Source organism: Equus quagga, chromosome 10 (genome assembly GCF_021613505.1).
Source record: "Equus quagga isolate Etosha38 chromosome 10, UCLA_HA_Equagga_1.0, whole genome shotgun sequence".
Taxonomy (NCBI): Eukaryota; Metazoa; Chordata; class Mammalia; order Perissodactyla; family Equidae; genus Equus; species Equus quagga.
Window position 1 is genome coordinate 671,210 of NC_060276.1, and position 17,453 is coordinate 688,662.

At 37.0% G+C, this 17,453-nt stretch overlaps 1 protein-coding gene across 10 annotated transcripts in view; it reads left to right on the top strand.

The window, feature by feature from the left end:
• Positions 1-17,453, top strand: part of F8 (coagulation factor VIII) — a 131,236-nt gene that overhangs the window by 36,844 nt on the left and 76,939 nt on the right. For all 10 annotated transcript variants that reach the window (XR_006890314.1, XR_006890316.1, XR_006890315.1 and 7 more), the window contains 6 exons: positions 1,613-1,834; positions 4,005-4,266; positions 4,563-4,734; positions 10,241-10,334; positions 14,980-15,194; positions 16,942-17,092. Coding sequence is in view for 6 of the 10 variants with exons in the window: in XM_046673463.1 (XP_046529419.1) it covers positions 1,613-1,834; positions 4,005-4,266; positions 4,563-4,734; positions 10,241-10,334; positions 14,980-15,194; positions 16,942-17,092 (1,116 nt within the window). In the remaining 4 variants the exon portion in view is untranslated. The remainder of the gene's footprint in view (positions 1-1,612; positions 1,835-4,004; positions 4,267-4,562; positions 4,735-10,240; positions 10,335-14,979; positions 15,195-16,941; positions 17,093-17,453) is intronic.

Below are 17,453 nucleotides of genomic sequence, written 5' to 3' on the forward strand. Positions count from 1 at the left end.
TGTACTGTCCAATAATTCTATAATGAATAAGCATGATTTCAGAATTAGAAAATAAATTAACTTTCAAAACATGCAAGTCCCTGCCCTCACATAGTTTATAGCATAATAGAGAGACAGGTAGTAATCAAATAATCATAATAATAAATACAAAATTATAAACCAAGAATTACTCTGAAGGAAAATTACATAGTTCTATGTAAGCACATAATAAAGGAGGCTGATCTAGGCTGGGAAATCAGAGAAGGCTTCCCTGAGGACGTGTCACTTAAATTGAGCTTTGAAACAAGATTAGGAGTAGGGAAATGAGGTGATGTCAGATGAGACTGGAGAAGTACCAAAGCTTGAACCATTCAGGGCTTTCTAGGCCTCAATGGAGAGTTTGGACTTGATTCTATATGGAATGGCAGCACTGAAGAGTTTTAGACCAGAGGATACTATAATCAGATCTGAAATTGCAAATATATTACACTAGTTTCCTTGTGGGTGAAAGGCTTGGAGGGGAATGTGACCAGATATGGGAAGACCTATAAAGAAGCTATTCCAATGGCTCAGACAAGAGATAATGGTAGCTACATCAGATTAATATGGTGGGGGTAGTAATGATAGCGAAAGACAGATATATTTGAAAGCTTCAGGAGCCAAAATGGGAAATAACTGTGACCTGGTAGTTAACATTGTGAGGTCTAAACATACAGCTGCTTGGCTTCAAATTTAAGCAAGTTAATTAACCTCTCTGGGCATCAGTTTCCTCTCCTGTAAGAGAGGGATGAGAATAATAGTTTCTACATCCATAGGCTTATTGTGAGGAGTGAATGAGTTAAAACTTGTAAAATACTTTGGACCGTGCTTGACACAAAACAAATACTCAGTAACTATTAGTGTTATTAATTATATTGCCATAATTGGTGTTAGACTGGATGTGAGAAGTGACAGTGGTGACAAGAATAACTCTCACTTGCATAACTGAATGCAGGATGGTGCCATTCACTGAAGTAAGGAACTCTGGAAGAGGATGAAGTGATGAAAACTGCAAATTTGGTTTTGGACATGTGGGTTTTATGAGATATCCAGGTGAAGATATTGAGAAGGTGATTGACTGTATGAGTCTGGATTTCTGGGAGAGGTCTGAAACATGAAACAGCATATGGATGATCATTAACACCATGAGAATGGATGATATTGTTCAGGGAGAAAATATTGATTAAAAACAGAATAAGGCCTAGGGTGGAGCCCTTTGGTGATCTATCATTTAATGGACAGGTAGAGAAGAAGGAGTCAGGAAAGGAGACAGAAGAAGGAGCAGCCTAAGCAATAGGGGAGCAAACCGCAGAAAGGTGTTGGCACAGAGGCCAAGGGAGGAGAGAATTTCAAGACAGAATGAATGGTCAACAGGTGCAGATGAAGACTGAAAAATATTGGATTTAGCAGCATGACAGTCATTGGTGACCTTGGCAAGAGCTGTTGGTTTGACAGTACCCCAGTGTTCTTGGAAAGTTTGATTCCAAGTCAAGATAAAATCTGTAAGGTCAATTTGTTCATCCTATCCTCGAAAGTATTTTCCATTTCGAATTTTCTATTTCTTGACCATAGCTGTCTTATTCCTACTTTACAGGTCTGATTGGATGTCACAAGAAATCAGTCTATTGGCATGTGATTGGAATGGGCACCACCCCGGAAGTGCATTCAATTTTCCTCGAAGGTCACACATTTCTTGTGAGGAACCATCGCCAGGCCTCCTTGGAGATCTCACCAATATCTTTCCTTACTGCTCAGACACTCCTGATGGACCTTGGCCAGTTTTTGCTGTTTTGTCAGATCTCTTCCCACCAACATGGTAATATCTGTTCATCTTAAAATGAGTATTATAAATATCCAGCTCTTCTTTTAATGAAATTTATTGTCTACTGTCCAGTATAGGATTATGTTATTAGACCTCAACTGAGATTTCCTAGTTGCCAGTATTTAAAGTAAAGCTCTTACTTGGAGTATTAAAGGGCTTGAGTATCAGTAGTATTGGTGAATTTTTAGTTAAATACCTGTGACAGAGGGAGGGGAGAAGGTTTAGGGATGAATGAGGTGGTGAAAGTGAGGAGGACAGTATATCCTTGGTTTCCCAGTCTGATTCCATTAATTAGGCTTCAATACTATGGAGAGAAGGGTTGCAGGCCATAGCTGACAAGATGTTTTATGAGGAATTAAGAGAAATGGGAAAAAACATCACTGCCTAGGTTGTAACTATAAGGGCTCCAGGATATCAGTAGTGATGCCCAGAGCAATAAATAGCAAATACGAGAAGATATTGTGGTGTTCAATATGAGACACCAGACAACTGGTGTTCTTGGAGGCACTCCTAGATATCTGGTAGGAGATGAGAGACATTTGGGAAACTCAGAGCATGTCAGGGGATAGCAGATACTGGGATAAGTAACATGGAATTGGAAGTTGATGAGCATGTGTAAGGCACCACATGAGGTTTTCAAGGACTACTTGATGGTGACTTTGCAAAGGGTCAAAGATCCTGTATAAGCAAATTGGGCCAATGATACCTACAGTTTCACATTATTGTTAGTATGATGTCATTTGTAGCTACAGGCTATGAAAATTCACATTACAAGCTCATCTCACCCCCATTTTCCTTCTTGTGTGTTTGCTCTGCTAACTCTTAATCTTGGACCAATCAAACAAACCTCTTTGTCTATTCCTCTATTGTGGCCGTGGAGGGCTGTTGGAGAAAAATGTTGAGGAGGCCTACTCTTTCATGTTTAACACCATTTGTTTGTTCCTATCACTCTAATATTAACCCTCTCCTCTGGTTCCTTGTTGCCTTGGAAAAGAGATTTTTTTCCCCTTATGTTCTATGAGTGACCTTGTTTGTAGTCCTCTGTAGTGATGAAGAATGGGGCCTCTTTTCCTCATCTTTTACATAACATTTATGGGATTTTTGACAAGACATTAAGAGACAGAGGATATCATACTGGGTGAGTAACAGGAATTTGATCGTATAGGTAGAGAGGAATAGGTCATTTACTTTTATGCAGGTTGGTCATTATCTAGTTTGAGCCTGATTCAGTTTAATGGGAGTTTGTTTTGTGTTTTGTTTTGTTTTATTAGTTTGACAATTTCTTTCCACTGATTTTAATCCTAGTTTTTCAGAAAAAATGCTTTGTCTTACTGGACCTCAGACAAAACCCTTCACTTTTAGATCTAGAATGAATTATGTTTAAGGCCACGTGAGCTCCAGACTAGTTGTTGCTCCTGAAATCTGCCCTGTTCCCCATCATCCAGTAAACAGGTCTCCCTTCTTAGTATTGATCTTTAAAATAGCCTTATGGTGTAGATAGGGTAGGGATTATTTTTACCCACAGTTGGTAAAGCATGATGATGAGATTGAGATTGTTGAATAGATTTACCATAGGGCTTACTAGTCATTGGCAGACATGCTCTTAAAATATGTAACGTATTTCCTTGATTCTAAGTTGTTCCTTTCCATGTTTTTATGAATTTGGAATGTGTGTCGAAATTTATATCTACACTAATATTTTTCCTGATAAGCTGTTATTAAATCAATGGTTTATATCATAATTCAATGAAGTAAATATAGAAATCATTAGGTATCTGTGGGGATGGAGAGTTGGTCTGACCTGGGCTGCCAAATGCTGAAAATATGCAGTTCTTCAAGTCTCCTTGTTTATAATTTGGGAGTTGGGGAGCGATAGGCTCAGACTCAATTCCAGAAGGGAAATATTCATATGTATTATAAGAGCAAATGAGTGAGTCTTGAAAAAGGGGTAAAACAAATATTGTAGAGAGTCAGGAAGAAACCAGCAAGCACCAGCTATGGGGAAGGTAATCCATATAGGAGAGGGGGAAAAAACAGTATTGGTGTGGAGAAGGGAACACTTATGAAAGAGCCTTGAAGGCCTGATGAGAGAGAACAAAGTCATGGAAGTTAAGGCAAGGAAGTTTTGTAGGAATCTGACACTGTTTGGTTTGTCTGACTCCAGATGGTATGGAAGCTTATGTCAAAGTAGATAGCTGCCCAGAGGAACCTCAACTCCGGATGAAAAACAGTGAAGAAGCTGAAGATTATGATGATGATCTTTATGACTCTGACATGGATGTGGTCAGGTTTGATGGTGATAACTCTCCTCCCTTTATTCAAATCCGCTCAGTTGCCAAGAAGCATCCTAAAACTTGGGTCCACTATATTGCTGCTGAAGAGGAGGATTGGGACTATGCTCCCTCAGTCCTCACCCCCAATGACAGGTAAGCATCTTTTGACTCTTGGTACTATCTCTTCCTCATACTCAAAAGGTTCTTCTCAGTTATTCAAAACAATGAATCTTCAAGCCATGTTTACAGTTAGGTACAGATATGGAATCAAATAGCAAGGGTATAAATATGTTTGTAAACTAACACAGCTAAGCATCAGGGATGCTTGTATTTTTATCACTCCTTTCCATGATTAAATCATATCAGCTGTTTTAGGGTTGGATTTTAGCCACCTGTCCTCTACCTAGAATTCTCCATCCCAACCTCTCATCTTTTTGTGTCTCACACAGAAGTTACAAAAGTCTATATTTGAACAATGGTCCTCAGCAGATTGGTAAGAAGTACAAAAAAGCCCGATTTATAGCATACACAGATGAAACATTTAAGACTCGTGAAGTTATTCAGTATGAATCAGGAATCCTGGGACCTTTACTTTATGGAGAAGTTGGAGACACACTGTTGGTAAGTTGAGGAAAAGGTATAAGTTTGGGTAAGAATTTGAGGATTATTTTTCACATTTTATATGAAATTTTCAAACATATCCAGAACTAGAGAGAATAGTAAAATAAACTTCTTTGAACCCATCACTTAGCTTCAACAGTTATTGACAAGTGGCTAATCTCCTTTCATCTATAAACCAACTAGGCCTAAAGACATCTATAGAACAGTTCACCCAACTCCAGTAGTATACACATATTGATGTTCTCCAGGATTGACCATACATTAGGCCACAAAACAAACTCAAATTTTTAAATAAAACTATAGTCCAACATTCCTTGTGAATATAGATGCAAAAATCCTCCACAGCACATTAATAAACCAAATCTCACAATATTTAAAACATATTATACACCATGATCAACTGGGATTTATCTCAGGGATGCAAGGGTGGTTCAACATATGAAAATTAATGCAATACACCATTTTAACTGAATAAGGGGCAAAAAGCCCATGATCATGTAAAAGGTAGAGAAAAGGGGTTTGACAAAATCCTCTACTCATTTATGTTAGAAAAAAATCTCAAAGAACTAGGAACAGAAGGCAAGGTCCTTAACTTGATGAAGAACATCTAAAAAAAATTTATAATATGGTGAAATACTGAATGTTTTCCCCTGAAATTGGAAACAAGATAAGATATCCACTCTTGTCACTTATATTTAACATTGTACTGGAAGCCAGTACAAGAAGCCCCCCGCCCCCACCACCAAAAATAGAGGCATTTGGATTGGAAGGAAGAGATAATACTGTCTTTATTTGTGGATGACATGATCTTATATGTAGAAAATCCTAACTAATCTACTAAAAAGCTATCAGAGCTAATAAACAAGTTCAGCAAGGTTGCAAGATACAAGCTCAAGATGAACAAATAAGTTGTATTTCTACACGCTAGTAATGAATAATCTGCAAATGAAATTAAGAAAACAATTTCATTCACTATAACATTAAAAAAGAATAAAATAATTGGGGATAAATTTAACAAAAAAGGTGCAAGACTTTACATTGAAAACTACTAATCATTGCTGAGATCATTTAAAGAAGATCTAAATAAATGGAAAGATATTGTGTTCATGGATTTAAGACTCTTGCAAATTTATCTATAGATTCAATTCAATCCCTATCAAAATCTCAACTGCCTTTTTTGCAGAAATTGACAAGCTGATCCTAAAATACAGATAAAATTACAAAGGACCTCAGTAGATAAAAGAACCTTGAAAAAAGAAGAACAAAGTTAGAGGACTCACACTTCTTGATTTCAAAACTTACTACAAAGCTACAGTAATCAAGAGTGTGGTACTGACATAAGGACAAACATATAGATCAATGGCATACAAGTGAGAGTCCAGAAATAAACCCTTATATCTATGGTCACTTGATTTTTGACAAGAGTCTCAAGACCAATCATTGGGGAAAGAATAGTCTTTTTAGCAGATAGTGCTGGGACAACTGGATACTCACATGCAAAATAATGAAGTTTGATCTCTTCCTTATACCTTACACAAAGATTAAGTTAAAGTAGATCAAAGACCTAAATGTAAGAGCTAAAACTATAAAAGCTTTAGAAGAAAATATAGGAGTAAGTCTTTGTGCCCTGGGATTAGACAATAGTTTCTTAGATATGACACCAAAAGCAATAAGCAACAAAAGAAAAAATAGGTAATTGCACTTCATCACAATTAAAAACTTTTGTGCCTCAAAGGACACCAACCAGAAAGTGAAAAAGACACCCCATGGAATGGGAGAAGATAATTGCAAATCATATATCTGATAAGTGTCTAGTATCCAGAATATATCAAGAATTCTTACAATTCAATAATAAAAAGGCAAATGGCCCAACTGAAAAATGAGCAAAGGATTTGTACAGACATTTCTCCAAAGAGGATATATGAAGTGGCCAACTAGCATATGAAAAGATGCTGAACATCATTAACCATCAGGAAAATGCAAATCCAAACCACAATGAGATACCATTTCATACCCACTAGAATGGCTATAATCAACAAGACAGATAACAAATGTTGGTGAGGATGTGGAGAAATTGGAACCCTCGTAAATTTCTGATGGGAATGTAAAATTTTGCAGCCACTTTGGGAAACAGTTTGGCCATTCTTCAAAACGTTAAAAATGGAGTTACCATGTGATCCAGAAATTCCACTCCTAGGCATATACTGAAGAGAAATGAAAACATAGGTCCATACAAAGACTTTTATGCAAATCTTCACAGCAGCACTATTCATAGTAGCCCCAAACTGGAAACCATTCAAATGTTCACCAATTGGTGAATGAACAAACAAAATGTGGCATATCTGTATAATTAGAACACTATTCAGCAATTATAAGAAATGAACTACTCATACATGATACAACATGGATGAAACTCAAAATATTATGATGTTAAAGAAGTCAAACAAAAAAGACTTACTTATTACATGATTTAATTTATATGAAATATCCAGAAAAGGCCAATTTATAGCACAGAAAGCACATTGGTGGTTGCCAGGGGCTAGAGGTGGGAGCAGGGATTGACTGTAACCCAGCATGAAGGATCTTTTTGGGATGATGGAAATGTTCTAATTCCGGATTGTGGTGCTGATTGAAAAATTCTATAAATTTACAAAAATTATTGAATTGTACACTTAAAACAGGTTAATTTTATGGTATAAAAATTATACCTCAATAAACATGTTTTTAAAATGGAAAGAAAATCAGGCAGAAAAAACAGGTTACGTTCAAAGAAATGATAATAAAATTGTTCTGGTTACTATGGCTGTGTACCCTACAACCTCAAAACTCAGTGGTCGAAACAACAGCCATTTTGTTATTTTCACAGATTATGTGTGTCAGGAATTTAGCCAGGGCTCAGTTGGGCAATTCTTCATTGACTGAAGGTCCCTTGGTGGTAATCAGCGTATTTGGAGGGCCCAAGACAGCTTCACTGACGTGAATGGGGATGACTCAAAGACTAGAACTGCCAACTAGAGCACGTGGCCTATCCATGAGGCTTGGCTTCCTCACACCATGATGGTCTCAGGATAGGGCCTTCTTACGTGGTGGCTCAGGGCTCCAACTGTGTGTGTTCCACTAAGTCAGTCAGAAAGAGCATCACCTTTTAGGACCTAGCTCAGAAGTCACACAGTACTTTATGCCATAATCTGTTAGTCAAAGCAGCCAAAGCCCACCCAGAATCAAGGAGAGGGAAAATTTGGCCTACCTCTTGATGGGAGGAGTGTCAAAGAATTGGGGAGCCATGCTTTAAAACTGCCACATAAACTGACAGCTTACTTCCCTAGAGCAACAAAGTAAGCCAGAAAACAATGAAATCATGTCTTTAGTGTGTTGAAAGAAAATCACTATCAACCAGCAAAAATTGCCATTTTATTGGCAATTTATACCAATATTCAAGGAATACATAGTTTTACATCAACATTTTTAACATAGAGTACAAGAAAGGAAAGACCCGCCGGTTCTTTTTTATTGGGCTAGCATAACCTTGGTTGTAAATCTGACCAGGACAGTATGAGAAAGGAAAATTAAAATTACAGACCAATTGCATTATAAACATAGGATTCAAAAAATCCTAAACAAAATTTGGTAAACTCCATACAGCAATATATAAAAAAGACAATACATTATTTCTGATACCATTCTCTAATAAAAAGAACCAAGGCTCCTTGGAGAAATGGATAATTCTAGGGCTGGGCCAGGGGAAATATAAGATGAGCCCAGAGCATCTTGTGGTTCCAGAAAGTAAGAAAGTCCTCAAAACATAAAAGGATGGAACAACATCAAAGGGATACAGAAGACAACTTGGCCAAGCTGGAAGAATTTGAGCAACAAAATAAATAAAGTACTATTGGATTGTACCCCAAAGTGTAAAATAAATACCCATGAGTCTTTACTGATGTAAATAAATGATTGAATAAATAAATAAATGGAGTGGAGACAAGTCTCACATACAGAAGAATTCCAAAATAATTATTTAGTTCTGTGATCCATTTTGGGTTAATTTTTGTAAAAGGTATAAGGTCTGCGTCTAGATGATTACTGTTTTTTTAAAGATTTTATTTTTCCTTTTTCTCCCCAAAGCTCCCCAGTACATAGTTGTGTATTCTTAGTTGTGGGTCCTTCCAGTTGTAGCATGTGGGACGCCGCCCCAGCATGGCTTGATGAATGGTGCCATGTCTGCATCCAGGATCCAAATCGGTGAAACCCTGGGCTGCCGAAGCAGAGTGTGCAAACATAACCACTCGGCCCTGGGGCCAACCCCTAGATTATTATTATTATTGTTTTGCATGTGGATGTCTAGTTGTTTCAGCACCATTTGTTGAAAAGACTATCTTTGCTCCATTTTGTTGCCTTTACTTCTTTGTCAAAGATCAACTGACTAGACTTGTGTGGGCCTATTTCTGGGCTCTCTATTCTGTTCCAAAAAGAAGATTTTAGAATGAAAGATGCTACAAGCTTATTGTGTACTAGTGCAAAAGAGGAGAAGTTGGCACTAAGTAGGAGCTGATTTTAACAGGAGAGAATATGGCCATACATGCACATAGGTGGGTAGGTCCGATGGTGGGAGGATGAGGAAGTTCTTTTCTGAATGCTTCTCTTTTCTTAGTGAAAAAAGAAGCACCTGAGAGTGAGACTTGGGAAGCAAATATTAGTCAACTAAGTAAGTGGGAAGGTGAATTCCTAGGAAAACATAATAGGATAGCTAGGTAGCTTGAGTGCCCACTTGAGATTTGTGGTAATGAAATTAAAAAGGCTAGTTGCAGAGCTGTGTGATTTTTCTCCTACATCATTCTGCTGCTTAGGTGCAGGCAAGGAATAGGCTGTTTAGTGGGTTTTACCAAATGAGTGGGTTTTACCAAATGAGTGGGTTTTAAGACAAGAATGCAAGTGGAAGTTGGTTTTTTATCCTCATATCAAACAACCTCAGATCTAGAGGCTGGGTTGGTGTCTTCAGAGTTCTTAACTGTTGTTTCCATGTTATTGCTCTTCCATCCTTCCTCTCTTTTAAAGCTCAGGCAATCAGACAATGCCGACTGCCACCTTGCTTAATGCTGTAATCAACTGTCCTCCTGGTCATGCCTGCTCATTCAGTGAAGATTTTATCACCAGAATCACTATTTTCCTCTCCACTATTTGGGAATTCAGTGTTCAAATGGTGGAAAAGGCTGAGGGGAAGCAGTGTCCTCAGCAGACATCCAAATTTCAGTTAGTGTGAGAAGGTGCAAGGAATACTTTCTGAAGCAATTGCAATAATTTTAAAGAAATGGAAAGGGGCCTTTAGTGAGATACCTAAGTAGCTATCTGAACAATTTTATGAAAAGAACAAATATTTTGAGCCTCATCTAGGCTCAAACCCCTGTAATGTGGATGCAAGGCAGCTTTTGTTTTCTGGAGACATGCCACACTTTTCTTGTTGATCCTAGTTGCCTTAGGACTTGATCTTATACCTCATTTACACTTTCAGATTATATTTAAGAATCAAGCAAGCCGACCATATAACATCTATCCTCATGGAATCACTGATGTCAGTCCTTTGCACTCAGGGAGGCTGCCAAAAGGTGAGTGTTACTTCAGTTTTATAGGTCTTTATTTACCTGTAGATATGGATGAGGTCACAGCCTCCACAACAACTAAAATGATGCTAGTCCTCGTCCCAGCTGTTATGTACTATGCAGGCACATTTATCGCCCTACATCCTTTATGCTATAATTTCCATATGTATTACATCTATATACTTTACAATATCCACAAGAAAATGCTATCATTTTGCTTTAAACAGTCATATGTAGTTTTAGAAAATTATGAGGAAAAATATTCCTTCATATTTACCAATGCTTTTCAGGCCTTCCTGAAGAACCAGATTCCCTTCTGGCATCACTTCCACTCAGATAATTTCCCTTCAGCCTGAAAAACTTCCTTTAGCATTCCTTGTAGTGCAAGTGTGCTAGAGATAAATTCCCTTACTTTTATTTTATTTGAAAATGTCTTTATTTTGTCTTCACTTTTGAAGGATAATTTCACAGGAAATAGAATTCTCAGTTGGGAGGATTTTTTTTCCTTTTAGCACATTCAAAATTTTGTTTTGCTGTCTTCTGGCCTTTATAATAACTACATCTAGATTCCATTGACTCATTCTTCCACTGTAGGTCATTTTTCTCCAGCTGTGATTTTCTTCATATTTATCATAATCAGGGTTCACTGATCTTTCTGGATCTGTAAATTTATGTTTTTCACCAAATTTGGAAAGACTTTGGTCATTATTTCCTCAAATATTTTTCAACCGTGTTCTCTGTCTCTTTTCCTGAGACTCTCATTGCATGTATGTTTGACCTCTGTTCTGCAGAGTGGATAGTTTCTATTGATCTATCTTCAAGTGTACTGACCTGAAAGTGGAATTTCTGAGTCACACACACACACATATACATATAATATATATATATATATGTTTTTAATAAACAACCAGACCTTTGTCCCCAAATGAAGTAATAATTTGCGCTCCTACTAGTCATGTATGAAAATATAATTTCCCACATCCTTGATAACTAGACAGTAATAGTCTTTTAAAATCCTGCCAATCTGGTGGGTGAAAAGTGATGTCTCATTGTTGTTTTAATTTTAATTTCTTGTAGTGTTGACCATCTATTCGCATTTTTATTGGCTATTTTGGTTCCCTTTACTGTAAATTTCCTGTTCATTTATCCTTTGATTATTTTTCTGCTGGGTTGTTTACCTTTCTATCATTTATCTTCTTAGTTTATTTAATTATAGGCATTACTTTTTCTTAGTAAGTGCATTTAAGGTCATTTTTTTCTGAATAGGTTTTTGCTACATTCCACACTTTTGATATCTAGTAATCTCTTTACCTTTCATTTCAGAATAGTTCACAACTTTACTTTTCATTTGCTATGTTGTTTGTTGTTTAAAAATTCATGACATATCTTTCTCATGGATTGTACCTTTTATCAATAAAAATATCCTTCTAGGTTCTCTTTTATGCTCCTTAACTTGAATTCTATTTTGCTAACTTTAGTGTTGCTACACATGTTTAGCTACTTTATCTTTCCCATGCTGTTATTTTCCCATATTTTGGTTTATCTTGTGTTAGGCTGACCCATGTAAAGAGCATATTCCTGGGTTTGGTTTTGTTTTCAGCCTAGTCATGGTTTGTGTTACGACTGATCTGTTTGTATATTTTCCGGCTATTTTATATTTTTATTTACAATTACTTTACCCTTTTATTTCTTTTGTCAGTAGTTTTTTTGTTATATATTTTTTCTTTTAGTAGATTGGATGTTATACATATTCTTTCTATTCCTTAATTTTGGGGGAATATTTATTTAATCAAAATAATAGATGCTTAAAACTCCAGAAGGGCTGTTAAGTCCCACTCCCTAGAGGCATCCATTTTTAAGCATTTCTGTTTTAGATTTTTGGTGTTTGGTTATCTCTGTATCTCTAAAAAATTACTTATATGCTAATCATTTGTTTTTCAACTTTAGATGTTATATATTTATTTTATAGATTTATTTTGTGTTAAACAAGAATTTAGCTTTGTGCTTCTTCCCACTCCAGTTGTTGTAGACTTCTATCGGCGTTTTTAGTTCCTCAATTGACTAGCGTTAGAACTTTAAAAATATTAAAAATATTTCTCAACTGCTGCCAGCCATACCTTTACTTTTATGAAACCTAAAGTTGATAATATTTACATTTTAACATGTTAAATAACTCCTTGCTTTGTTATACATTTATTCTAAACTTCAAAAATCAAAAGAACAGCATTTATACTCTTTTTGTATGTGTTTCTGAGCTACTATCTTTGGATGCTTTTCTTTGGACTTTTATGCCAGTGCCATTATCTTGTACATTTCTGTTTTTTAAATTTCTTTTGTTGTTCTGGAAGCATACTTCAAGTAACTTCTGAATGCATTCAGTACATAGAGGGTAAACTTTATGAGTCCTCCAGTTTCATATGATTTATGGATGAGTTGGTTATAAATAGTTTTCCATCCACTTTTTTCTTTGTTTTTATTGAGATCACATTGTTCTATAACATTATATACATTTCAGGTGTACATCATTATATTTCACCTTGTACACATACATCGTGTGTAGTGTATACAGACTTGTTTCCAAGTCTTAGCTATCGTGAATAATGTTGCAATGAACACAGGGGTGCATATATCTTTTCAAATTAGTGGTTTCATATTTTTCAGGTAAATAATACCCAGAAGTGGAATAGCTGGATCATATGGTAGTACTATTCTTAATTTTTTGAGAAATCTCCATACTGTTTCCTCAGGCAAGGGAAACAAAAGTAAAAATAATCAAATAGGACTACATCAGACAAAAATCCTTCTGCATAACAAAGGAAATCATCAACAAAACAAAAAGACAACCTACTGAATGGGAGAAGATAGTTACAAATCATATGTCTGATAAGGGATTAATATCCAAAATATATAAAGAACTCATACAACTCAATAGCAAAAAAACAAACAACCCAATTTAAAAATGGGCAGAGGATCTGAATAGACATTTTTCCAAAGAAGATATACAGATGGCCAACAGGCACATGAAAAGATGTTCAACGTTATTAATTATTAGGGGAATGCAAATCAAAACTACAATGAGATATCACCTCACGCCCGTCAGAATCGCTATTATCAAAAAGACAAGAAGTAGCAAGTGTTTGAGAGGATGTGGAGAAAGGGGAACCCTCGTACACTGCTGGTGGGAATGTAAATTGGTGCAGCCACTATGGAAAACAGTATGGAGAGACATCCACTCTTTTCTAATACTCATTGTTGCTGATGAGAATTCTAGTGCCAGGTTGATTTGTATTGCTATAGTGGCAGAAGGGCATGGTAACAGAATTCTGGGGAGATTTTGAATGTACACCCTGAAATTTAGAGGCATACATGAACACAGTTATTGGTGATTTGCTTTTTATGTGGAGGATTCTGAAGGCTGTACTGCCCATACTAGCAGACAAGAAGAGAGGGTAAGAGCGGAGCAGTCTCCCCTTCTGCTGTTTGATTTGGCAAGGATGTATGAGTTTTCTCTGTAGTAAGTGGATACTGCTGAAAGTAGCTGGCTTGATCTCTTTCAAAGATACTCTACCTAAGAAGGCAGGCTGGCATAGTGAAGGGATACCAGGAATAATAGGCTTTTGGATATATCACAGAAGGTAAGAAGAGTTGATGGGTGGAGGAGGGTTGCAGAATGATAGCTGAAGTAAACAGCTCTCATGTTATGGAACTATGCAGTGCTAAGGTACCCATGGTGACTCCAAGGAAACCATATATGTATCCTAAAAAAAGACCAGCATTTGGGCACCTGCCACACAGAAAGCATTGGTGACCAAATAGTGTGGTCAAAGAGAGAATACTCAAAGAGCAGGACCTATTAAGCAAAAGTCTATTTGCCCTTTCCTCTAATACTCATCCACTCTCACTCCCAGCTCCTGGAAGAGGAAGAGAAAATGCTGAGAAATATTGAAAGATCATGGCACGCCATTCTCTTTTTGTAGGCTCTCTAACGATAGGTCAGGCTTAACCTAAAAGGGATGAGGGAGAGTTTAGAATGGATATAAAGCTGAAATTTTGATTTAGACTGGATCTTCAGCTATTAAACATACCCCAAAGTGAGTTTTAATTACTAAAATCAGACAGTTCTTGTCCTGAGGAGCCAATAGCCTAAGGGCAGGTCTCAATTCTTGCTCCCGTTCCTCACAGAGGTCAGATACCACATCTTTTGATACTATATGTGAGTTAAAACTTCAGTGGCATGTATTCAGGCCTGAAACTCTCATGGTCAATTGGATCATCAACTGTAGCTTTACCACTCCGGCTTTGGTGTCTTTTTTTTTAGCACTTGGGATTTTTTTCCTCTTTATACATTTTCAACTATGTATTTAAAATATTTAAAAAATATTATTATCTATTATTTCTGTGTATTTGTAATAGTAGATAGACCTGCCCATTTCAACTTAAACTAGTATGCTAGCAAAAATTTCCTGGACCCATTTTTATTGTAAAAAATTTGTAAATTTTAAACATATAATAGGTGCAAATTTAGTTTCCACTTATTGAGATACTTCATATGTACACATAAATTTGTAGACCCCTTGCAATAACAACACAATTAACAATATGTTGCTTGTTATACTCTAATCAAGCTATTTTGGGGTTTGGGTGTGGGTAGGTGTGAAACATTTGAAAGATATGCCAATTCTGCCAGGAGAGATATTCAAGTATAAATGGACAGTGGCTGTAGAAGACGGGCCAACTAAATCAGATCCTCGGTGCCTGACTCGATATTATTCAAGCTTCGTTAATCTAGAGAGAGATCTAGCTTCAGGACTCATTGGCCCTCTCCTCATCTGCTACAAAGAATCTGTGGATCAAAGAGGAAACCAGGTGAGTTCTTCTTTTTCCAAGTGCTGGGTTTGAGGCTAAAAATGGAATGACAATGCATATGAACTTCCAGACAATATTTCCTATTCTCTCTCAGTGTATGTCCCTGCAGACAATATGGTAGTCTGCAATGTTGGCCAATAAAAGAAATGACCTGGATTTCTCACAGCTGTTACTGAATTTGACTTTGATGTAATAAACTTGCTTGCTGGATGGATTGGAGAGCCTGGGCCCTAGATTGTTTCTGTAATACTCATTCCCAGTGTAAAATTCCACTCTCTGTACGTGGTCTTGCCCATTTTTACATGCTCAATTACCACTTATTTTTAGTGTCCCACAAATCTGTATCACAGCCTAGACTTCTCCCCTGGACATCTCATCATGAGTGACTCAAAGACACCTCAAAATTAACAGATCTGCAGCATGTAGCATAGTACATGGCATTAGTAGGAGTTCAATAAATATTTTTTAGGCAAAATACAGAGAAAGATAGTATTTCAGATTATGGTTAGAATTTGGATCATTTCTGCTTCTTTAAAAAAATAAAGTTAAATTCTATGAATAAGAAAAGCTTGATTCTTTGCTTAGTTGCAGAATAACTCCTTGCCACATTGCTGAGGCTTGACTACATGTCCATTTGGTTATTTATGATACATAGGATTCTTACTAGTCTGAACACATTTCATTGGTTTAGAGGGTAAAGCACATAACTTATTTTTATTGAGATAACATTGGTTTATAACTATATAAATTTCAGGTGTACATCATCATATTTCGATTTCTGTGTAGATTACAATCCATCACCACACACATGCACCTAATCCCCCCTTTCGTCCTCCTCCCTCCCCCTTTCCCCTCTGGTAACCACCAATCCGATCTCCGTCTCTATGGGGCACATGAACTTTAATGCAGGTAAAACATATGTCACACAAACCCAGAGAGTTCTTGTCCTGACGAATTGTTCCTAATAATAGTTTTTCCACCAGTTTTTGAAAGAGAACTGAAATGTACCTCCAATATCCTCCCCTCAGCATTTTGGTTTCTTTATCAATAGGTTATACAAAGTGAAATTTATGCATATTAGTGAAGTTTACACATTAAATCTTAGGAGATTCAATTAGCGAGTGACTAACTCATAACTTTAGTTCATATACAAACTGCTTTTCTGAAAAAAACTTAAAACTTTTTAAACAGAAAACAAGATATTAGTGTTAGTTAATATTTTATGGTTCATCTTAGCTTTATTTGATTTCTGTTTTCTATTTTTAATTTTTTATAGATTGGTAGTCTGTGGAAGGGCAGTTGCTAGATAGAAGTTTAGGAAAGGCATTAATCTTACTTGATTTGACTAACTTGTTTAAGAAAGACACTGAATAGTCACTTGGGTGTTTAAAGAGTGAAAATCCTCTAATCTGAACATGAAGAGAATGAGGTTACAGACTGTACCAAAGAGTCAGCCAGCAAATGGCCTCAGATCCAGAGGAAACTAAATTTAATGGGTCCAGTCACCGTCTTGCCCTGAGGCAACATTTGCTCTAAACGTATACTCATGGCTCATAGCACCCACTCCCACCCCCAGGCCCTGGTATGTGCCGTCATAGTGACCCTAGGGAGAAATGGAATTGAACCAAAGGATTATAGGTATATCACATGCATGCATGCCATCACTTCCATGGTAGACTGCTAATTCCTATCTGACAATACTAGTAGCATTTCTTTCTTTCCTTCTTTCAATGCATGTAATTAACAGATGATGTCAGACAAGAGAAATGTCATCCTGTTTTCTGTATTTGATGAGAATCGAAGCTGGTACCTCACAGAGAATATGCAGCGCTTCCTCCCCAATGCAGATGGAGTGCAGCCCCAGGATCCAGAGTTCCAGGTCTCCAATATCATGCACAGTAAGTAAAACATCACTTGAGTGGCCAGCCCCATGGCCGAGTGGTTAAGTTCACATGCTCCACTTTGGCAGCCCAGGGATTTGCCAGTTCGGATCCTGGGTGCAGACCTCGCACTGCTCATCAAGCCACGCTGAGGTGGTGTTCCACATAACAGAGCCAGAAGGACCTACAACTAGAGTACACAACTATGTACTGGGGGGCTTTGGGGAGAAGAAGAAAAAGGAAAAAAAGATTGGCAGTAGATGTTAGCTCAGGGCTTATCTTAAAAAAAACAGCACTTGAGTCCAAGGGGTAATGGATAAAGGGAAATTGAGGCCACGAAAGGGAAATTGAAGCCATCAAATTGATATCTAGATAATGG